The following is a 23,966-nucleotide window of genomic DNA, read 5'->3' as shown; positions in this document are numbered from 1 at the left end:
CAAGTCCTCAAACCTGCAGATTCAAGAAACCAAGTGAACCCTAAAAACGGTGACTCCAGAGAAATCCACAGCGGCCGTGTCTCGGTTTGCAGGGTCAACTTGGTGGGCAAGTTGCTAGAGAGGAATCTGCTGCTTTCTTGAGCCCTGCTTTTTAGAGGCCGCCTTGGGGAGGGCCCTTCCCCTGAGCACCCCCCCCCCCCCATCCCTGGAGGCTAAGCTGTTAGACGGGAGCAGGCTTGGCTCCCTTGAGGGTTTTTCCTGACCTTTTTTTTTTAAGTTTATTTATTTGAGAGGGAGAGAGAGCGCAAGTGGAGGAGAGGCAGAGAGAGGAGAGAGAATCCCAAGCAGGCTCCACAGTGTCGGTGCAGAACCCGATACAGGGCTAGAACTCTTGAGATCGTGAGATCATGACCTGAGCCAAAGTCGGACGTGTAACCACCTGAGCCACCCAGGAGCCCCGGTCTCCCCTCATCTTGAAACCACTACTCATTGGCAGAGATTTGTGAACTTGAGCAGATGCTATTCCCACCGCAGCTGAGGGTGGACGCCATGAGGTGCTGGTGACTGCCGCTGGGTGATGTGCACGCCTGAGGGACGAACTAAATCGCTTGCTCAGGCTTCTAACCTCCTCGTTGCTGCTTTAGGAGACCGGCTCACCCCGGTATCGGTGCCGGGTTGCTCAATCAGTCTTGTTTACTGACCAGAAATTGCATACAGTAAACGCAAAGCCATAAGTACTTCCTTGAGGATGATTTTACACTGCGGTGTTGTGAAGAGTCAGATGGAGAAAGGGCCCTTCTGCCTCGTTTGCCTTTTCAGACGTGCCAGGGCGAGTCACCCTTGGCCTGCGGCATCACCTGTTGAAATTCACGAGGAATGGTTTCTCTCATATCTGTCTGCCTACCTACGTGTGTCCTTTTCTGTATGTAATTGTCTTCTTTTTTTTTAATGTTTATTTATTTTTGAGAGAGACAGAGAGACAGTGTAACTGGGGTTGAAGCAGAGAGAGAGGGAGACACAGAATCCGTAGCAGGCTCCAGGCTCCGAGCTGCCAGCACAGAGCCTGACGGCGGGCCTCGAACTCCAGAGCCGCAAGACCATGACCTGAGCCGAAGTCGGACGCCCAACCGACTGAGCCACCCAGGCGCCCCATGTAATGTTCTTTTCTAATAAAGACAAAAGCTCTATGTACAGACCTAATTTGTAGCAAAAGATCAGATCTGATGTGCCCTTTTTTCCCTGCCTAATTTTCCACAGGAGAACATTCAAGCCGCAGCCCTGTGGCCGAGAGCCTGCTCCGGTTAAGAAGTTGCTCTGTTTTCTCATGTACATTTTCCTTTTTGGTTTTGTTTTTTTTTGTTTCTGCTGCGGACAAGTGTTGCCTTTGACCCCAAGAGCTCTGCACTTCCCAGCATTCCTCCTCTTCACTAAATGTGGGAAGAAGAAACGGCCTACGGATTAGAGATTGTTCCAGGGCAGAAAGAGTGCACAGGGCTCCCGGAGTCTCCTTGGAGGGTCTCTGACGGACTGTCCTGCAGTCAGTCACCCTGCCATACTTGAAGTGGGGAACATTCTTGTAAAACGGGACATCCAAGATTTTCTCATCACAATCTTTCAGCCATCAGAGGAGAGTGGTTTTATACCAGACCGTGTGGAGGTGGCTCAGGGCACACTCCCAGAGGCACCTAATCTACCCGCGCGGTGCAAGTGACATCTGTCAAACTCTGCGTGAAGTATACCAGCTTGGGTTGCTAGTTTTGAACATTAGCTCACGCCGCCTTTCTTTGGCCGACTTGTGTCTTTGCCAGGCCGGGTTCTCAGGGGCTGTTTGGACCTGACTGCTTCATAAACAGAGTAGCCACGGGCCTGGGGAGACCATGGAAATTTTACTAAGCTACCAGGGGCTCCGTGAGCAGAGAAAGTTTGGGAACCTCTGTCCTAGCAGGTCACCACTTGGGCACACCGCCAGCACCAGATGCCTTTTAAATCTGCTTGTTATGTATTATCGGTTCATGCAAATTTTATATTTCACGTGTCATAATATATTCACTGACACCTTCCATCCATTCCACGGGTAGTTATTCTGCATTAGATTGTGTGCCAGGCACTGAGCCAGGAAAGTATGACCCTGGCACAGTGCTTGGGAGTGACAGTCGAGCTGAGACTGTCAGGAAGCAACTGGAGGAAAAGCGTCTCGGGCACGTGTAAAGGCACTGGGGCAGGGGTGCAGAGACTTAGGCTGGGGATATAGGTGGGTGTCTTGTGTGTGTGCTTCAGTGTGAAAACAGTGACTCGGTGTGAAAATAATGGTTTAGCAGCTGTTCATGGCTTCAGCCCCAGTCACACTGCTGCTGTCCTCGTATGGGAAGCGTAGGGGTAAAGGGCCTTCCTCTCAGCGTGGCTTCCTTCTTGCCAGTCTGCCAGGCCTTCCTTTCCACTCTGTGCCAGATACAGAGGTACTTCCGATACTATTCCTCGTTCGGGAGCTCACAGCAGAGCAGGGGAAAGGCTCGTGTCTCTTAGATCATCCTGCCTAGATGGGTCCTGAACACAGCCCTCCCCTGGGAAGCTGGGGCCCCTTTCTTGGTTTCAGCAGTCCTTGGAGCCTTCACTTCCCCAGAGTAGAAGGAGGCCTCGGATAAAATGATCATGATCTCCGGGTCTTTTCTACTGCTCCTCTGCCGCTCTTGTCTGAAGTTTTACACCTTGCAGTCAAAGCTGCTCTCAGTGCTTTTGAGACCCCTGAGTGCTGGCCTTGTCCCCCGTCCCGGTCAGGCCTCAGGGCCTGAGCCCCACCCTGGCTTGCTGCAGGGAGTCAGCATCCCGGTGGGCAGTGCCTGGTCGTCTCCCTGGGGTGCAAGAATGTATGGGGTTCTTCCTCTGAAATGAGGGGAGTGGCCCGGATGCCGAAGGAGGCAGTATGGTCAGGTATCAGAGCCAGAGGGAAGGAAAGTGAACGTAGCCTCACAGACTGCGGTAATGATGTGTTATCTGTGTGATGCTTTGCAGATTATAAAGCCACCCGGTAATCTGTATGTCAGGCTGTGAACAAAATGAAGTCCTGCTCTTGTGGGCTGACCCTGCAGTCAGTGGAAGGAACGTATAACATAATGCCAGGTAGTGATCGGTGCTGAGAGGGAGTATGGGGAGGGAGAACGACCAGAAACTATACTGAGGCAGAGTCTCTCTGAGATGGTGACATCTGAGCAGAGATCTGAACGAAGTGAGGGAGAGAACCCTACAGATAACTAGAGGAATGGAGTCCAGGCAGCAGCGTTAACGTGTGCAAAGGCCCTGAGGCAGGAGCAGACCTGGAGGCTTGAGCGGTAGCAGGGAGGCCAGTGTGACTGGTGAGGAGAGGTGAGAGCGGTAAGGTGGAGGGGGCAGAGCTTTTAGATTTTGTGCTCAGTAGGACATGAAGCCATTTGAGGATTTGGGTTAGGGAGGTGACATGATCTGGCTTACTTTTTAAAAGGCTCTCTCTGGCTTCTGCATGGAGCAGACCCCTTAGAGGTCTGTGGCAGTGGCCTGGGCAGCTGGAACCAAATGTGGGACTGTGAATCCACTGCCCTCCGGCACACCATCCCTGTGGGAGCCCCCTGCAGAATGAGCTTTCTAGATGGCATGGGCAGCTCACATAGGTGTCAGGAAACGATCATTGGTCATTTTCCTTCATGGCCAGGAGTCTCCCCGAAGTAAGGGGGGCTGGGTGACCTGAGTCAGGGGGAGAAAGGGCCATGGGACAGGAAGCTGACGTTTGCTGTTCCGTGAGCCGGTGGGGGACAAGGGGGCTTTCTGTGTCAGCCGGGCTCCGAGGGTCTGCACGGCATGACCCTGTGGGACGGATCCTCTCCCTCCATGGTTCTGTGAGACCTTGGCAGACAGAAGACTTGTGGGTGTGCCAGACCACACTGGCAGGGTTGGCCAGGAGGACGTGCAGAACGAACATTGAATAAATCTTCAACGTGCATGAGTTCATCCTTGAATATGAAATATATCAAATATGATGATCGCAGGAACTGAGTCATTAGAAAAGCACCTCAGATGAACGAAAAAGCAGACAGCTGAGCCCAAGAGTCTGCTCTGAGTGGCCCGTGCCCGACAGGCCCCAGAAGGGCAGAGCTGGTGCCGGGGCCCTCGGATGCCAGAGCGGCTGCGGGGGCCAACCCTGGAGTTGTTTCCCAGCGGCCGGGACAGCGAGCGGAAGGCAGATGTGAGGCAATCTCGCGTGCCTGAGCTGCCGAGATGTGACGAAGGCTTTCCCCGCTGAGGCTGGGAAGCCTGGTAGTGGTGAGAGCTGCCCACTTGGTTAACAGCGGCAATTGCAAAATCGAGTGACGAGGTTGCAGAGGTGAGCTCAGCCTCAATAAGTGGCAGAAGCGTCCTGCCGGGCTTTCAGGTTCCCCACGTTGCCCTTTGTGGACTCGGACCTGCCTCTCTGCCGGGTTTCAGTGGTGGCAGGACCAGGGGGGGCATCTTTCCAGGGAACGAATGAGGTTGGTGTGCTGAGGGTCCCCGGGACCACTGTCAGGCTCCATGATTCGCCAGGACTCACAGGGCTCAGAAAAGCTCTCTCACCCCCTGTTGCAGTTTATTATGGCAGAAGGATATTATGGCACAGACAGAAACCAGCAAAGGAGAAGGCTCCGTAGGCCGAGTCCGGCAGAAACCAGGCACGAGCTTCCAGTTGGCCTTGCCCGCTGGAGTCAGCAGCCAGGGCTTAACACTCCCAGCAACGACGCGTGGCGACACGTATAAAGTGTTACCAACCAGGGGGGCTCACCGGCCGCCTTCATGTGTGGGGTTTGTATGGGAGTCAGCCTAGCAGGCGTGGAGCGCCGCATCGCTAACCTCATCTACCCTGTCTCCCGCATCCCGGACGTCAAACCCAGACGATGCAGTCCAGAACCCCAGCCCTTCATCCTGAATGGCATGGTTAACGTGAACCATCTGAGCCTGGCCCAGCGTCTCAGTAAACCCTCTGTAAGGTCCACGCTCATCAGGCGGCGTCTTCCCAGGGCTCAGAAGTGATTTCCCAGCAGCCGTCCAAGGGCCAGCCCTGGAGGCCTTTGGAATGTGCAGGGTTTAGGGCCACCCAGGCCTGTCACACAGTTGGGGAAAACATTTGCCTCGAAATGGTCCCCGTTCTCATGTGGAACCAAGCCCATGTGGGGCTGGAGGAGGCTCGGTGTCCCTGGGAGCCTGTGGCTTCTGTTCTCTGTTTGCAGGGACCCCAGTCCCAGCTGGGTCCTTGGACTCCTGGGCCATTTAATATTTTAGTTTCCACCCAAAGCTGCAGCTGTGTCTTCGAGGGGCCAGCAGCTCCTGCCCCGGTGCCTTGCCTGCTGCTGTAGCCCTTGGGGCCCTGAGACCCAGGCTGAAGCTTTGAGGGGTGGGGGTGCGCCCCCGTGGGCCTCAGGCAGACCCCACTTCTCCCTGCTCATACGTGTCCCTTTCTCTCCCTGCAGATTCCTCTCGCCATGGGGGATTCCAACGTGGATGCCAGCGCCACAGTGTCTGAGACAGTGGCTGAAGAAGTGTCTCTTTTCAGCATGACGGACATGATTCTGTTTTCACTCATCGTGGGCCTCCTGACCTACTGGTTCCTCTTCAGAAAGAAAAAAGACGAAATCCCCGAGTTCACCAGAATTCAGCCAGTGTAAGTGACTGTGCTCCAGATCCCTCTCTGCGTTCCAGAGCCCGTCCATCAGTCCCAGCGGTGCCCTGTCCTCAGACCTCGGTCAGGAGAGAGCCAGGCGACAGAGGTGCAGGTGGCCTTGCCGCATCTGGGGCTCAGTCGGGGACATCGCCTTATCGGTGGCCTGTGCCTCAGAGCTCCCTTAGCCTAACCCCTCGTGTTTCCACAGCACGTTAGGGTTTACGAGGTTCTTTTACGTCTGTCCGCTTGTTCGAATCTCTCCTTGGCACCTCACAGGGACCAGAGTACAAGGTGCCATTTCACAGGTAGATAAGCTGAGGTTCAGGGGCACTACAAGTACTGCCCGAGGTCCTTAGCACAGGGCAGAGCTGCAGCCGGCACCCGGTTCACGTTTGACCCCAGGCCCGTGATCTTTCTGTCTGTGACAGTTTTGTGAACAGATGGGTCGTAGCGGGGCTATTGGCAAAGGACCACGTCGGGAGGCGCAGCTCTCTGTCTTTCCGTCCGGTTGCATCACTGACACGGACAGGGTTGCAGTTTGGTGCTGATGCATCTTTACCACCTAACGCTTGCCAATTTCCCTTTTCAAATGAAGAGAGTAGCCTCAAGCTTAGAGCTTTGGGGGCGACAGCAGAGGAGGAAAACTGGTTTTCTCTTCTCCTCGAGACCCGCACAGAATAGTTCTGTGACCAGATGTATGGGGAGTTCTTGCACACCCTTCGGATGCCTCCAGGTGTGAAACCGTCTGCCTGGAGTTAGCCTCGGGTCCTCCGGGTGGGGGGCCCGGTCCCACAAGACTGCCCCCAGCTTCAGACACGAGTCTCAAGTCCCAGCATCACCTGTACTTATCAGCTAGAAACCAGAGCTAGAAACCAGCCTCCTCAGGTTTGATTCATTGGCTGCTGTGGCTCACAGAGCTCAGGAAAGCAGTTTCCTTATTACAAGGTTACCAGTTTATTTTAAAGGATAGAAGGCAGTAATAGCCAGGGGCGCCTAGGTGGCTCAGTTGGTTAAGCGTCCGACTCCGGCTCAGGCCGTGGTCTCACGGTTCATGGGTTCAAGCTGCACGTCGGGCTTTATGGTGACATCTGCCCCTCCTCCAGCTCCTGCTCTGTCTCTCTCTCTCAGAAATAAACATTAAAAAAAGAAAGAAAGAAAGAAGTCCTTAACAGCCAGATGGAAGAGATGCAGAGGGCAAGGTATGGGGAAAGCTGCGGAGTTTTACACCCTCGGTGGGGGTGCCACCCTCCCAGCACCTCCAAGGAAGTGTTCAGCAGCCTGACACTTGAAGTTCTCCAAACCCTGTGCTCTTGGGTTTTAATGTAGGTGTAGGTGCGACTGATTAAATCATCTGCCGCTGGGGGTTCATTCACCCACCAGTCCCCCCCTCCCCGGAGGTCAGCAGCAGGCCTGGAAATTCACACCCTCTGACCACATGGTTGGTTCCCCCTGGCAACCAGCCCCATCCTTCAGGGCTTTCCAGAAATTGCTTTATTCACATAAACTCCAGAGTGGCTGAAAGGGGCTGGTTATGAGGAAAGGAAGACACCTTTATTGTTTTTATCACTTAGGAAATGCCAAGGGTTTTAGGAGCTCTGTGCCAGAAACAGTACAAAACCCAAATTCGTATTTATTATAAGTCACGATATCACACACAGTCTCCGGCTTGAGTTTACTAATGGCACTGTTTGTTTTTTAATGTTTTTTTTTTTCCTAAGTTTATTTTGAGAGAGAGAGCGTAAGCAGGGGAGGGACAGAGAGAAAAGGAGAGAATCCCAAGCAGCCTCCTCACTGTCAGCACAGAGCCTGACATGGGGCTCGATCTCATAAACCTGAGCCAAAACCAAGAGTAGGACCCTTAACCAACTAAGCTGCCCAGGTGCCCCCATATTTTTACTTTACTGATGTTTTTCAACCTTCCAGAAAGCTTCCTTGTAAGAAGTTTAAGTGCAAAGGTAAATTAGCTTCATGAAAATATTAAGAGTACAGATGGTTTTTAGCTATAAAAACATGACAGTGAAGGAGCGATATGGTGACGAAACCACTGTCCCCCCAAGACTGAGTTCCGAATCCTTCCTGCAGTCAGGTCACTTCTTCACATTCGCTGTCGGCTATGTTCTACCCAAACTCCAACCCTGGACACCTGCAGGCAGCTTTGAGTGAGGCCCTGTGCTGAGGGAGCCCTGGGGCCCAGCCCTGCCCTTCGGGGCTCCCTGAGTCCTGCCGGGAGTGGGTCTCAGGTGCAGGCCGTGGTTTCACACACTCGGGGCCAGGATTCCCCAGGCTGGGCAGGCTGGGCGCTCAGGGTCACATCCCCTCCTAATTCCCTCTCCAAGTTTTGGTAACCATTGTCTCCCCTGGAAAAGTTACGGTCTTCAAGCATCACAGGAGATATTCAAAGGACTCAGTTCTTGTACCACTGACAAGACATTAGTTTCCTGTTTGCCGAAAGCTCAGCAGATATCCACTGAGGCCCCGCTCTGTCCCAGGTAGCCACAGATAAAATAGAGGAAGTCCCTGTGCTCAAGCTCACATCCTGGGTGAGGTCCTCCCTTCACCTTGCCTCAGTTTTCCCCTCAGGAGGGGAATGACCCCACCTCCTGGGGCTCGTGTGAGCATTAAGTGAGGTGCTGGAGGTGACGGCACCTAGTACGTTCCTGATGCTGGTGGCTGCTGAGTCTGTCAGAGTGTATTTTGTGTCAAGAAGACAAAGGTGGTGTTTACATTAACAGAACTGAGCCGTCAGGACATTGAGAGGTACTTGTAGAAATGCTTTATGAAATGCTTTTGTGTGCATCGCCTAAGCATGGCCCCTGCGACAGCCCGGCACACTGGGCAGGGCGTGGCTGGGAAGTCTCAGGGCCAGGCCAGGAGACACAGGCTCCAGGAACTCTGAGAAAGAGGGGGCAGGAGGGTGTGCCAAGGGAGGTGGTGTTGAGCAGGTCCTAGAAGGTGCTGCCACATCCCGAGGCTCAGAGGGCTTTGCCCGCAGAGGGCCAGCGGGAGGGACCGGCAGGCGAGCAGGAATACGGCCTCTTGCATCCGGGGCTGGTCCAGCCAGGTGCCTTCCTGGGGTGGAAAGTATTTTGTGGGGGGGAATGTGGTACTCAAGATAAGGGATCAGTGTCCGGGTCCCAGTTTCCAGTGGCCCTGAGTTTCCTTGTCTGTAAAGCGGAGATGTCCCACCGCACTCCAAGAGAGGATGTGGGCGTGCCATAGGAGCACATGGAGCCACCGTCCTCCCCGTCACCTCTCCAGCCCCATGAGATGGACCTGAAATAAAACCAAAAGCCTAAAGTTTGTAGATTCTGTCTCTTTGCAGGGATGCTAGAACTGCCCTTCCCTCTTCGTAATCCTAAAGTTTCAGCCTTCCTGTTTCAGTGTCTGCTCGCTCCACAGGGCCTCTTGTCCCTCGATATACCATGTGGAAGCCTGCTGGGGCCGGGTCATGTGTACCCTCCGCAGGGGACCCCCTCACAGTGCAGGGGGTATGTTCTAGGGCCCAGAGTTGGGTGACAAAGGTTCTAGTCCTGCCTCCATCACCTAGAAGGCACGTGAAGACGTTGGCCGTGACTTAATCTTTTTTATGTCTGTGCTCTGGAAACGATAAGCGTCCTTATCTCATGGGGCTGACACTGAAATGACATCATCAGTGAGCGCTTTGCCCAGGTCCTGGTGCTCTTGGTCATGGCCTTGCCCTTGAATGGCACGTATTATTGTTTTTATCCTTACTATTAATATCACATCCTGTCTCACAAGAGCCCTACAAGGAAGGGTTTATTACCCCACTTTGCCGATGAGGAAGCTGAGATGCAAGTAGCCTCGGAGTTTGCCCAAGTCACGTCACTTGCAAGTCGCAGAGCCAGCTTATCAAGCCACACCTGCAGACTCCACAAGCCACACTTCCCCCTTCGCCACGCTGCCTGATTTCAGCAGGGCCCCTCGTGGACTGCGTGGGGGGCGGATGGAGGGTCGTCGGGAGGCAGGTGGTGGGGGGCGCTACAGGACGTGGGCCCGAGAGAGATGGGGAGGCCAGAAAAGGGAGTCCCGGGGCTCGCACAGTGAGGGCACAGTTGATGGGACACGCGGGCCTGGCTGGGCGTGAAGAGTCTGCACCAGGCAGCTGCTCAGAGCAGGTTTGGGAAACGGGGAGACAGGATGCCTCTGGGCGTAGGCGGAGCAAGGGAGCAGAGCAAAACCCAAAGTGTAGAGATTTGGACCCTTTGCAAGCAGCAGGGGATGGGGTGACTAGAGAAGAGAGGCCAGGCCGCTAGAAGGAAGACACTGGCTTTTTCTCTTAGGCTTTTGTTTCTCGTGTTAAGGCTGAGCATGAGCTGTGGGTAGCAGGGTGCGGCCACTCGCCACTCCTCTGTCTCTCTGGTCCCCGTGGCCGACAGGGGGAGGCGAGGAGCAAGAGACCAGGGAGGGTCAGAGGGAAGGTCAGTTCTGGAAGGACTGTTTTGTTTTGTCCGTCACCTTTTTGCTGAAGTGTATATAACACGCAAACAGAAGGACACGGGTCGTAGTGCACGGTTTGAAGGACGTGTGTAGCCAAAATGGCCCCATGTTGTCTGTGTCACGGAGCATGCACTCTGAGGTTTACGTGGAGTTCTTTGGTCGCATTTGGTATTCCATTCTGTGAATAATCTGTGATTTATTCTTTCTGATGATGACGGACATTTCGACGGTTCCTGGTCGGGAGAACAGTTGCAAACAGTGCTACCGTGAACATTCTGGTAGGTGTGTTTTAGTCCCCATAAGGCCGTGTTTCTGTTCCGTGTGTGCTGTGACGTGGCACTGGCAGGTCATGGGCACGTCCCCTCCTCACGCTTACTTTTATCACCTTTTTTATCGTAGCCACCCAAAGGCGTGCGGTAGCATCCTGTCGTGATTTGCGTTTCCCTGAAGACCTACGACCTTGTCTGTCATAATGTTTATTGGCCATTTAGATACCTTTGTGAACGTCTGTTTGCTCAAGACTTTGCCCGTTTCTTCCACTGGGTTGGTGGCCCTGTTCATTTGCCAGGGTTCTTTATAGTCTAGATATGAGGCCTTTGTTAGATAAATGCACCGCAGATACGATCTCGCTTCTGTGACTTGCTCGTTACTCTCTTACTGGTGCCTTTTGATGAGCGGAAGTGCTTGACTTACACTTAGCCCAATTCCTCAACCTTTTGGTTGACCTTAAACCTCGACGGTTGATGTTTCTGTGTCCAGTTTAAGAAATCGTAACTTATCCCACGGTCCTAAAAAACGTTCTCTTTATGTTTCCTTCTGAAAGCTTCCTTGGTGTAGCCTTTAAACTTAGACCTCCATGCAGCTGACGTTGACTTGGCTTTGGCAAGTTTGTGTGGTGCTTCGAGGTTCATTTTTCCCCCGTCGGATATCCATCCACTGGACACAGCACGAGGTATTATAAAGGCCATTCTCTTCCCACTGCCCTTCAGTGTCACTGGTGATATAAATCAGGTAACTGTCTGTATGCGGGTCAGATTCTAGACTGTTCTGTCCTATGGATCTGTTTTCTGTTGCTTCATCGGGACCACACTATTCCATTTTCTGTGATCCCATAGTCACTCTGGACTTGATATCTGTAGGCCAAGCCCCCCAGCTTTGTTCTCTTCTAAGATTCTTTTGTCTTCTTCAGGCCCTTGACATTCCATGTAACTTTTAGACCAGAATGTCAATGTCCACCAAAACCAAAGCGGGGAGAAAACAAACCCTGCTGGGGTTTTAGTTGGGATTGGATCAAATCTATAAATTAATTGGCACTTTACAGTATTGAGCCTTTTATTTTTTTATTTCTTTAATATTTATTATTTTTGAGAGAGAGAGAGAGAGAGCGTGCACGCATGTGTGCAAGTGGGGTAGGGGCAGAGCGAGGGGGACAGAGGATCCGAAGCGGGCTCTGCGCTGACAGCAGCGAACCTGATGTGGGACTCAAACTTACGAACCGTGAGATCATGACCTGAGCCAAAGTCGGACGCTCAGACAACTGAACCACCCAGGTGCCCTTCAGTATTGAGCCTTTAATCCACAAACATAGTTGTTTACCCCAGGGAGATCTTCTGAGTTATATTAATAGCAATTAAAGGCTTGTTCAGGAGAGCAGCACGTTCTCTTAGTGACGGTGGTAATAATTCCGAAAGTGGCTCCTTGCCATCCACTCACGCTTAGTCCTCAGCCTTCACTCAGCTTGTGCCTCTGGACAGAGCATTCCACGCTAGGGCAGCTCTTAGTCGCAGGGCACCCGGGGTGTGATGGTTCCCACGGGAGTCTGAAGCTCCAGGACCCCCCCGGAGCCCCCACTTTGCTCGCACACGTAACACAGCGCTCTGCGTGGAGCACCCCTCTTGTCGCATGGCCATTTGTATTTCTGCCTCCCATGATGCAGAGACAGCGTCCCATTGCTGTCCGGGTCCACTGGTGGACTAGCACTAACGTGTGCCTGTGGCTGCCTCTTGGGCAAAGTGGCCCACAGGCTGACCTTGGCTTACACGGGAGTTTTACATTTTTTTATTTATTTTATTTCATTTATGTATTTTTTAATTAAAAAAAAATTTTTTTTTTTTAATGTTTATTTTTGAGAGAGAAAGAGAACTGTGAGCGGGGTAGGGACAGAGAGAGAGGGAGACACAGAATCGGAAGCGGGCTCCAGAGGCCTGAGCCGCCCAGGCGCCCCAAGGGGGTTTGACATTTTTAAATTACGACGTTATTTGAAATTAGAACGTTGAAAAGGGTGGCACATCAAACCCAGACTTTCAGCTTCTCTTGAAAAAGAATCCGAGGCTCTGGCCCCACGGTGACGCCCGCCAGTGGTGGTAAAGCTGAGCAGGTGGCCAGCCCGGCCCAGCCCGGGCCGCTGGGCTCCTCCTCTGCTCTGCTGGAGGCAAGAAGCGCCCAAGTGGCCTCCACACACACCTCTGGCCTCACGTCTGGCGCCTGAGAGTGCTTGAAAGAAAAACAGAGCCTTTTATTGCGGAACGTTTCGAACAAACGCCAAAGGACAGAGCCCGGAAGATGTGAACACAGCCCCCCACCCGCCGTGGGGGCTCGTTTCCTCCCGTCCCCGCTGCTCCTGGCTTATCTTAAAGCAGTCCAGTTTCATAATTAGTCATATGTGGATCTGAATAAAGGAATCAGGATTTCTTAGCAAGTTGGAAACACTTCATGTGAAAGGTGAAAATAGTTCGGTCTTCTCCTCTCCTTTTTGAACACAACTCTCTGCCATTGTCCTCACGCCCCTGAGAGCCAGCGGCAAGCTTCGGGACTCTCAGGCACCCCGGAGCGTTTGTTTGTCGTTCCCCGGTTGACCGATACGTATCTATTTTTTTCACACTTCGTCAAAAATTCAGGATCTAAACAAGATTGCAGTTGCCCTGCCGTTGATAAATAAATCTTAAAAGTCTCCCTCCCTCGGAGGGCCAGGTATGTGGAGGTATAATTTATGTGCAGATGAGTCCTAACAGAGGTATGCGGTTGTGCAGCCAGTGTTACGATCAAGATCTAGAACGTTGCACGTGTTAGGGTGGCCGGTGATGGTGGGCGGCAAAGAATTGCACAAAGAGCGGGACAACAAGCAGGACAGAGCTTATTCACTCGCCAAGGGAGGAGAGGGGCCAGACGTCAAGAGAGGTGTCACCCCCGGTTGGTCGGGCTGGACCTTGTAAGCGTTTTTTGTTTTAAGGATGTGATAAGGGTCGCAGCTGCGCCCGGGGCGGGGGAGGGGAGGTTATGGGGAGGGGCTTGATTCTTGGCCAGGCAGAACAGAAAGTGGCAGGTTTTGGGGGGGGTGCTCATCTGGGATGCAGATTGTAGTCAGGCTAGAGGAGAATACATTTTGTAGTTGGGGTCTGTTTTCTGAGAATGTAGGGCACCTTGACCTAGAAAAACAGAGTTAGGGCCAAGTGCAGACACCTGTGAGTTTTGTCTTTAAGTGTTGATTGGGGGGGAGGGGGAGGGACTTTGAATAAATTCCTTTTACCCAAAGTCCCCGTGACCCCCTCCCCCCACTGTGTCCCTTTGCAGTTAATACCCACCCACCCCCACCTCTAGTGACCATGATCTTATTTGTGTCCCTGTACTTTTGCCTTTTCCCAAATGTCATGTGAATGGAATTACGTGGCTATGGCCTTCGGGGCCTGGCTTCTCCTCACCATGACAGGAAGTCTCTCACTGAACAGGCTTCCCCTCCATCCCTGGTTTTTCCCTGCAGCGTTTTTGTTCCAGAACCAGATCGTTTGTTTCAGTTTCCCACAGTCTGGATTTTGCCCATTCCATCCCACTGGGGCTTGCTTCTGAAAAGCCACAGAGGAGCTCATTTTCCTATGTGATCTTTATCTGGGGGCTTGCTCTCGACAGAAGGGCCAGGAAATCCAGGAGCCGAGGCCGCCAACTTCGTTTCCATCCGCCTGCGTCTGGCGGGTGCCGGACTTCGTCCGCATCCAGTTCAGGGTCACTCTTGCTAGAGAGACGTCCTTGGCTCTGCCGAAGGTGAAAATAGAAACACACAGGAGTTGTGCAAAGAGGAGAGTGTGTAGAATAGGCTTCTGTGGACGCGGAGGGTGGACAGTGCCTGAAGCCTCCCGCCGTCGGGAAGTGGCGAGAAGAGGGGCTCTGGGGTATTCACGCCGCCCCCGCAAGCGCAGACCTGGGTTTTCCACTGCCCCCCCCCCCCCGACCGTGAGCGGCTTTACTGCCTTTCCTTCCTCCCTGTCCCCTGATGAGACCGGAGTGGCTTTGCCATTCTGCCTTGTGCCTACAACTCCAAAGGTGGCCTGTCCGGGAAGGCGTGGACCTCTCGACCTCGCTGAGTAGCACCCGGTGCTCACTGCCTGTGGTTCCCTCTCTGTGCCAGGCACCAGGGCGCAGGGGTAAGCAGTGTCCTTGGGGGCTCTCGTGCATGTGGGAGAGAGGAGTGTTGCTAGAGGCGGTGGGAATGCAGAAGAGGGTCAGCCCTCCATGGGTGGGCACGTCAGGATTGAGGTGCCCCCAAACTGAGTCTGGGAGGCTAAGTAGAAAGCTGGTGTTGGCATAGACAGGCGGACGTCGGCGAGGGTCCGTGGCACAGACAGAGCAGGGCACACAGAGCAGAGACGTGTGCAGAAGCCAGGGCTCCGCTGGCAATGGTGTGTCTGCCAGAGCCCAGGTAGAGGTCCCTGAGGGAGTTAGGTGTCATGAAGGGAGTCGAGGGTTGCTGACGGAATTGGGAATCATGAAGGAGTCGGGGGTCAGCAAGAGAGTTGGGGGTCACGGAGGCATTGGGGCTCGTGGAGGGGACTGAGGTTGATGGAGGGGGTCGGGTCATGGAGAGCATCAGGGTTACTAGTGGGTTGGGAGTCACAGTGGGGGTCAGGGGTCACCGAGCTGAGACAGGAGAGAAAAGGCTGGGGGTAAATGTTACAGGGCCTCGGGCCTTCCCCGGGGTGGGTTTTATCTGACACTAAAGGGGACCCAAGGGAAGGACTGAACCGGGGCAGAGTCCTGAGAGCAGCTAGAGTGGCTTGGAGGAAGGTCGCCCAGTGGCACTGGCATTGACCGGCGGGCACTGGCAAGGGGCCTGAGGTTCCGAGGAGAACAGCGCACGCAGAACAGAAGGTGTCAGCGCTGCAGAGAAAGGGTTCTGGGCTGGGGCTTTTGTAAAACAGAGCTCTCATCTCCATTTGCAAATGGCAAAGCCGATGGAGACAAGAGACAAGGCATCTGAGCAGAGGATGACTTCTCTCTGTCACTGTCACTGGCGAACAACCCCGAGCAGGGCCGTGGACCTCAGTGTCTCTCTCGCTCTCCTGCACAAGAGCGCTGACCCTGCCCGCACCCAGTCTTCCAGAGTCACCGCCCCGGGGGTCTGTAGGGCTGGAAGGGAGAGGCCAGCGTGCTGCCCCACGGTGTTGGGAAGGCAGGCCACCTGGGCCACGCACGGCAGGTGTGGAGGCCTGATGTGCGTGTTGGTGGATACGCGTTGAAGGCTATATGGTAGGATGTCCCTGAAGGAAACGGCAGCCCCCTCGAGCCTCCGAACATGCCAAATGACAAGGGCCGAGGATCCCCGGGAGGGGCCGGGAAGTGTGCTCTCTGAGCGTGCCTGGTGACTCCTGTCAGCGGTGGTTGGCCCCATGGGGTGGGATGGGGGCACACAGTCTGCTCTGCTCATGGGGGCGGCCGTGCGCTGCTGTGGCTCTGGGCTTCCACAGGCCCGGAGTTGGCTTCCCACTGTGCCCGGAGCCTCGCTGCCCTTGGCTGTGAAATCCAAGAGCCCATCTGGCAGGGTGAGGAAGGTTAAATGAAATACAGTATAGAGTTCCTTGAATACTAACTGTCATACAGTAGGCACTCAATAAGTTATACTTCCCATTCCCTGCTTTGGCTTTGACTCATGACCTCCCACCTGCCAGAGGGCAGCCACTGCTGGTGGCAGTGTCCTCCCGGGGTGCCCCCTGCTGATCTGCCCTTGTTCACCTGCTGGTTCTTATTTAAGCTCCGGGGAATCACTTCGTATTCACAAAAGGCGGCTCTTGGACACCGTTTGCTTTCAGCCACAGCCCTGGCTGGCCTGCCCCCGCTCACCCCTCTCTGGTGGCAGGCTCCTTGCCCCTGGGGGTGGAGAACCGGCCACCACACCGGCCCCAGAAGGCAGCTGTTCCACAGCGGCTGCCTGGCTGCCTCGTGTGTCGCCAAGGGCAGGGGAGAGTCTCAGGAGAAATCCGTGCTGTAGAAAAGGACACTCGAGTCGGAGTTTTCCAAACTCCTCTGCGTGTTGCCGGGACTGGAAAGGAAATGAATCACCCCGGGGACATCTTGGTTCATCTTCATGCAAGTGACTCAGTGCTTTCATCCGCCCTCCCTTTCGTGCATCCCGCAGTTGACTTCTGAAGCTTGGATGGAGAGACTCCTGCTCCCAATTTGGGAGTAGAAAATTCTAATTGGACCCGCGTGGTCTCTGGGCTCCAAGCCCGACCCAGCTGCCATCTCCTCTGCTGGCTTTTTGTCCTGGGGGGCCTCTGATGGGCTGCCCCCCGCCACCCCCACCCCCCCGCCGCCGGGAGGAAATGTCTCCGCAGCGAACGTGGGGTCCACCTTGTGGGGGGCAGGCCTGCCCTCTGCATACATGCTGCTCCCAGGTGACCTGGGCCCCACATCTTGGGCTCTGCTGCCCATAGTTCTTTTGTGGGGAGGAAGACAGGAACCAGAACTAATTTAATGTGATCCTGAGGCGCCCTGGCAGCGGGATCAATGCCGCTTCCTTTGTGGAGAGACAGCCCAGCCATAGCAACCTGCACAGCTGCCTTCTGGTGTCTAGAAGAGCTCTATTCAGCCTCAAGACTTCCCTTTTTTTTTTTTTTTAATTGGGAAAGGGGGAGGAAGTAGGGAGAAAGGACTCCGATATAAACAGTTACCAAGGAGACCCGAGTCGGGGTTGGAAAGGTTTTCTCCTTCCCTCGGTCCATACAGAAGGAGGAGGGGTGTACGCCCAAACGCAGGGGATCACGGGAGGTCTCAGGCTGGAGTCCCAAGCCCTGCCTGCGCCCGTGGGGACAGACGTAGGCAGGGGGCTCAGCAGACACTTCGAGAGGGCTGGGGAGAACTTTTAGAGACCCGGGCCAGGCTGCCGGCCCCGCCAGCACTGCGGAGAGATGGACAGAGCCCGACTTCCTAGCCCCAGGCTCCCTGCCTGTTTCCCGGAGACAGCCGGAAGCTGCCTCTTCCCTTAAGTCCCGGGGTCGGGAGAGAAACCATGGGGTGCACGTACTCCTCTCCGCGGGACGAGCCAACCTTGAGGTCAGTTCCAGATGTGTCTCTGCTGCAGACCACGCCGATGCCCCTCGGGAGGGGGCCCCTTCCTGGACAGGGACGCCCCAGATGCATGAGGAGGGTGCCCTGTGGAGTTGACCAGCAGAGTTGGAGCAGTCCCCAGGGGGGCTCAGCAGGGCATAGGACCATCAGCCCCTTTGGTCCTGGCTTGCAGGCTGCATTTCCCCACTTCCAAAGGAAGGGATTTGGACTGGAAACCAGGAAGGCCCCAGTCACCGAGTCTTCCAGCTGGGGAAGATCAGGTTCCAGGGGCACATCCCAGGATGAAGCTGTCAGGTTGGGTTAGACTTTTTGAGGGTGCTCAGGTGTGGACCTGCACAGGCCAAGCAGGTGAACTCTGCCACCTTGAGCCTGGCATCAGGGCTTTGCGGGAGGTGGGGGTGGGGGTGGGAAGGGTGGATTCTGCTGTTCCTCGAGGCCACATGTGATCAGTAGGAAACTGTACCGTGTCATGTCGGGCCAATGACTGGAGGCAAGGGGTCTTCCTTAGGGTCCTCGGCTTTCCCTTCCCCCCATGGGGTGCGATCTGCCCCCGATCTCTGGAAGCCAGCCCTGAAGCCAAGGGGAAAAGATGGGAGCATGCCTCCTTTCCCAGGGGCTGAAGCACAGAGGTGCTCAGGCTTCTTGGGAGAACTTCCTCTAGGGGCAAGAGGGCTAGCCCATCTCTCCCCGCCTCGAACATTCTCAGCCAGACCTGGAGGGCCCCTCGGCTCCCAGAGCCGCCAGCCTGGCATTCCGGCCCCGTGCGTCTGGGTCAGAGGCCACGCACCCCTGGGCCGCCAGGGCTGAGCTCCCCGCTGGCTGCACGGGCCTCATCCAAGAGCCTGTCAGCTGCCCAGTTTCCGTGGCTTTCCCTTGGGATCTGTTTTCTGTCTGAGGATAGAGCCCAGCCCTTCTGGGAGGCCTTTCCCGGTTTCTGCAGATGCCCTGTGGGTGGACTGTCTGGTCCCCCCTTTTGGTCTTAGCACTTGCCACTTTGTGCCACTGGGCGTTTTTGAAATTACAGAGTGACCCAGGTGGCTCTCTTCTAGGGAACACCCTCTTTATCCCTGAGAGTTAACCACACTCCCAATGCTGTATGAGGAACAGGGAGGGGACGTTGCAGAAGCCAAGATTCAATGTTTTCAGTAAGAGAAGTCCAAGGCCTTGCGATGCCACCACAGGCCCAGTTGGTGGCGGATCCAGGATTCAAACTGGAGCCTCCTCCCCTTCGGAGGGCTGGGCCCTTCCCTCCTCCATGATGGCCCTCGGAGCCTGTCTCTCCCCTAGCTGGTGGGAGGCCTTCGGAAGGCGGAGGCACTCAGGGCGGCAGGGCACCCCTCGTGTCTTCAAGCCCCCCTTCTTCAGATGCGGCTTCTATGGAAACCTCAGTCCTTGAGAAGAGACAAGAGTTGGCTTTTCTGCTGATGGCAGACCCTGACCCCTCCAACAGCCTCTCAGGCCTGACGCCCCAGAGGCCGTGCCCAGTGCCAGGCACGGTGCCCAGTGCCGAGGCCCCGACAGCTCCCCCCCAGGCCTCAGATGGAGCCATGAGTCGCGAACATGGAGTCGAGGGCCTGAACCGAGGCCTGTGCCCTATTGAAGGTGGTGACAAACAGGGTGCTCTGAAGAGGAAAATGTATGTTGTGTCTTCAGAGATGGGGTACATAGGAGCTCGTGGGACAAAGTTAGAGAAAGGGCATTGTGGGCAGAGACGGAGGGCGACCCAGGGCAACGGTGAGCAGGAGGTCGGTGAGGCCCAGGGGATCTGCAGGGTGGAGACGCGCTCTGCATCAGAGGCCTCTGTGTTCCTCAGCCCTGCATCTCTGACGCCATCTCTCCTCGGGACTTAGCCATTCCAATTGTCCTTATCGGACGGAACCTCCCAAATCTGTCCATATCCACGCACGTTTCTAAACCTAGAATGTAATTCTTATTTTCTTATTACAGAAGCATTACGTGTTCACTGTAGGAAGAACAGGGGTGAGGGGGTTAGGAGTAGAAATCAGCCGTAGAAGGAAACAAAAGAGACTCCCAGGCGCTCAACACGGGGAGAGAACAATCCTTAACGTGCTCACGCGTGGCCTTTTTTTTTATTAAAACTGTTTATGCATTTAATTTCATTTCAGAGACCATGTGAGAGGGGCAGAGGGAGAGAGAAAATCTAAAGCAGACTCCACACTTAGCACGTAGCCTGACCCAGGGCTCGATCCCACCACCCGGGGATCATGACCTGAGCTGAAATCAAGAGTTGGATGCTCAGCTGACTGAGCCACCCAGGCGTCCATCACATGTGCGCTTCTGTACCCTCCCTTCTAAACAAAACGGGATCGTGTCGCCTGCATTATCCTATAACCTGCTTTTTTCCACTTAGTGAATCAAGAACATCCTTCCACGCCCATAGAGGCGATCCACGCTTCCCTGTTCAGTAGTGAACAGTGTCATATTGTGCTGCGTAACCTGTCCAGCCTGTCCCTGATTTTTAGACATTGGAGTTGCCCTCAGTTTTATAACTATAAAATGTATTAAAAAAATTTTTTTAATGTTTATATTTGAGACAGAGAGAGAGAGAGAGCACAGTGGGGGAGGGACAGAGAGGGAGATACAGAATCCGAAGCAGGCTCCAGCCTCTGAGTTGTCAGCAGAGAGCCCGACACGGGGCTTGAACCCGTGAACTGTGAGATCGTGACCTGAGCCAAAGTTGGACGTTCAACTGAGTCACCTCGCGCTTTTTAGGTGTCAACTAAATGCATTTAGTTTGTTCCACTTTTCAGTTGGGGAGAAATTGACACCTCTTAAACTTCATCTTTCTGACCATTTTTTAAAACGTACAATCAGTGGGTCTTGAACAGCCACAGCACCGTATAAGTGGAAACTGCATGTGCTTCTGTGCCTGCTCTTTTCTTAGAGTATCTAATCAAAAACGCTCACCTAGCTGGCTGATATGTAAGCATCAGTTTGGATTTGAGTTTGATTTATGTTGAAATGCAGACAGTCTGTTCTCCTAGCTCAGAACTCAGAAGGTGAGCCGCGGTGGGAGTCCCAACCCTGTGGGCCTTGCTGTATTCACCTCACGGGGTCCTGGGGGAGCATGCGTGTGAGCGCACGGGTGGGCACAGGTGGCAAGCGCTCTGGCTTAGGCGGAGCGTAAACCGGAAGGGCAGGGAAGACGTGGCTGCTCGTGGCAGGGCAGGGACAGAAGTCGGACATGCGATCCGAGATGTCCAGACAGACACCAGATTCTTCTGGAGTACGGGTCGGAGTGGGGGGTGGGGGGGCCCGGCCTGAGGGCCTCCATTCTTGCTCTTGCCCTGGCCCTGCCGCCCTTAGGGGTGGGCCTTCCCCAGGGGGTGCTGGGTGGGGTAACGGGGAGTCAGGGAGGGCCTGCTCGGGGTTCCTGGGCAGCTGGGCCATCTCCGGGTGGGAGGTCTGGGCAGCCGGCCCCCAGCTGCCTGTCAGGGCGCCTCTGGGGTGGAGGGAAGAAGCTGGAGTGGCCAAGATGGGTGCCAGGCCTTGCCGCCCCTGGGGCCCCACAGGTGATGTTATTTCCCTCTGGGGCCCTAAAAGTGGCTCTGGTCCCGGAGCTGCCAATGTAGTGAGAAACCCAGGGGAGCGTAAACAAGTCTGTTATCTTTATGTCTGCAAAATCACGTGTCTAAGCAGCTTTGCAGAGGCGTCCTTAGAAGCAGCCTTCACCGAGGTCTTTCCACAGACTCCAGGCCTCTGGCCCCAGCAGATACCACGTTTATGCGGTTGTAGGTTGTGTACACGTGTGTGAGCACGCACGTGCGGGTGCGTGCTGACTCCGCTTTCGCTTTATTGCACTTTCCCGCGCACAGGAAGCCACAGGATGTAGTGGAAAGAGCAAAGACCTTGGAGTCAGACCGCGAGTCAGGCCTCCGGCAGCCTTCCTGTAAAGTGGGCGGCGGGTGCCGCCGAGAGCCTGCGCTTGCCGGACTGCGTGCTGCGTGCCTGTTGTGCTTTTTCTTCGTTTGACATTTGGAGAAGCCTCCGAAGCGGTATTTGTTGGTCCCGTGTTCTGGCTGAGGTTCAAGTTCACGCAGCTGCAAAGTGGCAGGCTGGGAATCGCACGGCTCCAGAGCCGCTGCTCGGCCCTCCACCTCGTTGCCACCCCTGCCTCCCCGAGGGTCTTGGTTGCCGGAAAAAGTGGATTTGGGGAGCAAATTGTGTAAGCGCGAGTGTTCTTGAGATACAGTATCTGCAGAAAGGTACACACAGGGTGACCTCGCCACGTGAGCGGGGGTGGGTAACCACCACCCGGATCAAGGCACAGATTGTTCGAGCACCCTCGGCGCCCCTGCCGTCCCTCCCCGGGTCCTGCCTCCTGTTCCTGCGTGGGGACCTTGCATAACAAAGTTGTACGGGTGCCTTCCCTTGCATCCGGCGCCTCGAACTCAGCATTACGCCCTGAGGCTCCCTCCTCCCCGTGTGTGTACCGATCGTTTGTGGGTTTCCACTGCTGCGGTGGAGAATATTCCATCGTGTAAATGTGCCACTGTTTGTTTGTCCTCCTGCGGATGGACATCATTAGGGTTGTTTCCTGTTTGGCACCCGCGTGTCTAACGCTGCTGGAACCTTCTATGCACAGCTTTTGGTGCACAGGCACCAAGGTGCTCTGCCCGCTGTCTACCAGGGACTGAATTGCCGGGTTGTAGGTTTAAGGAGATACTGCCGGACGGTGTTCCAGGGCAGCTGGGCCGTGCTGTGCTCCCCACCAGAGCTCTGCCTGCACGTGATGGGCTCCATCTCTCCCGTGGTAGCCATTCTGGTGCGTGTGCAGTAGATCTCACTGGGGTTTTGTTTTCCGTTTCTCTGATTACTACTAACGTCCAGCACCTTCCCATATGTCCTTTGGCCATTTAGAGACTGTCTTTCAGAAAGCGCTTGTTCAAGGGGCGCCTGGCTGGCTCAGTTGGAAGAACACATGACTTTCAATCTCGGGGTTGTGAGTTCGAGCCCCACACTGGGTGTAGAGATTACTTAAAATCTTAAAAAAATAAATAAAAAGGAAAGTGTTCAAGTCTTTTGACAGTTTTTCCGTTGGATTATTCATCTTTCCCTAATTGACGTGTAGGGATTCCTGAGATTCTCAGCTCAAGTCCTTTGTCAGATAGACATAAGTTGCAAACATCTTGTCCCATGCTGTGGCTTGCCTTTCATTTCCTTAATCGTGTCGTGGTTTTTTTTCATTTTTATTTTTTTAGTGTTTGTTCATATTTGAGAGAGAGAGAGCAGAGGAGGGGCAGAGAAAGAGAGAAAGACACAGAATCCAAAGCAGGCTCCGGGCTCTGAGCTGTCAGCACAGAGCCCGACGTGGGGCTCAAACTCACGGATTGTGAGATCATGACCTGAGCCAAAGTCGGACACTTAACTGACTGAGCCACCCAGGTGCCCCATTACTCATTTTGTTTTGAATGGAGACAGCCATATCTTAGACGGGCTGTATTTCACACAATCTAAAGATTGGCCGTTCAGAGAAAGGTATGTTTTTTGCACCTTGCTGGCATAGGCCTGAGAGTCCCTGGCGCGGCTCACTGGGCATCTTTACCTGGCCCTGCAGGCCTGGGGCAGGGAGAGAGAGAAGGGAAAGGATAGGAAATGGGAGGGAGTGGGCACGAGGCCAGCAGCAGGGAGTGGAGAGTAGACGGGCTCCTCTCTGGAGAGGACGAGGTCTGGGGCTTTAGAAGGTGCCATGGGCACAGAGGAGGGAACAGGTAATGTGGCCCAGTGTGGGGGACGGAAAGGGGGTTCAGGGGTGGAGCAGGGGTCTGTCAGCAGAGGAAGTGGCTGGAGGCCGCGGTGGGACCGAATGCTGAGGGCCATCACGAGGGAGCGGCATATAAATCGGTGCATCCGAGTGTGGAGCAGAATGTCAGGCGAGGCTGGGACAGCTTCTGAAGGGACTTGCCTGTCCCGGTCTGTGGCCCTGGGAGCCTGTGGGGATCAGAGGGGTGACCGGGCCATCGGAACTGTTGGCTGGATGGCACGGGATGGGAGTCAAGCCCTCCACCCTCGTTCTCCTCTGTCTGGGGCCGCAGGTCCTGGCTCTGAAGGTGGTGGTGTCTCCAGAGGCTTCGGGCCTGCCGTAGAGGACACGGGGAGGCCCCGCCCAGGGTCCTGTCCCCCAGCCGGAGGCGCGGCTGGCGTGGTCACCGCAGAGCGGCTCGGGCCGGAGCTGGGGCTCCCCTCCATGCTGCCACATGTGCCCCCTGCCCATCAGCTACTTCTGTTTTTCAGAACCTCCTCTGTCAAAGACAGCAGCTTTGTGGAAAAGATGAAGAAGACGGTGAGTTTTCTGCGTGTGCTCTTTGCGGGGGGTCGCGGCCCTGGCAGCCGGGGGAGGGAGGTCCAGCAGAAGGCCGGCTTCACTGGAGCGGAGGGAAGAGCGGTCTAGAACATTCTCATCTAACCAGAGCGTCAAAGGTGCTCTGCTTTCCTGGGACAGTTTACCCTCCGATGTTTACTTGGTGAACAAACCAGACTGTAAGGGTCTCCC

General features: G+C 54.9%; 1 protein-coding gene across 2 annotated transcripts in view; it reads left to right on the top strand.

The window, feature by feature from the left end:
* Positions 1 to 23,966, top strand: part of POR (cytochrome p450 oxidoreductase) — a 62,658-nt gene that overhangs the window by 28,303 nt on the left and 10,389 nt on the right. Inside the window, exons 2-3 of one of the 2 annotated variants that reach the window (XM_045047792.1) lie at positions 5,469 to 5,659; positions 23,708 to 23,756. In XM_045047792.1, the coding sequence (XP_044903727.1) occupies positions 5,481 to 5,659; positions 23,708 to 23,756 (228 nt within the window). In that variant the 5' untranslated portion in view covers positions 5,469 to 5,480. Of the gene's footprint in view, positions 1 to 5,468; positions 5,660 to 17,099; positions 17,438 to 23,707; positions 23,757 to 23,966 lie in introns of those variants that run through there. The other variant, XM_045047793.1, reaches the window with a different exon arrangement.

Source organism: Felis catus, chromosome E3 (genome assembly GCF_018350175.1).
Source record: "Felis catus isolate Fca126 chromosome E3, F.catus_Fca126_mat1.0, whole genome shotgun sequence".
Lineage (NCBI taxonomy): Eukaryota > Metazoa > Chordata > Mammalia > Carnivora > Felidae > Felis > Felis catus.
The sequence above is the reverse complement of the archived record's forward strand: the minus strand, read 5'-3'. Positions and strand labels throughout refer to the sequence as shown.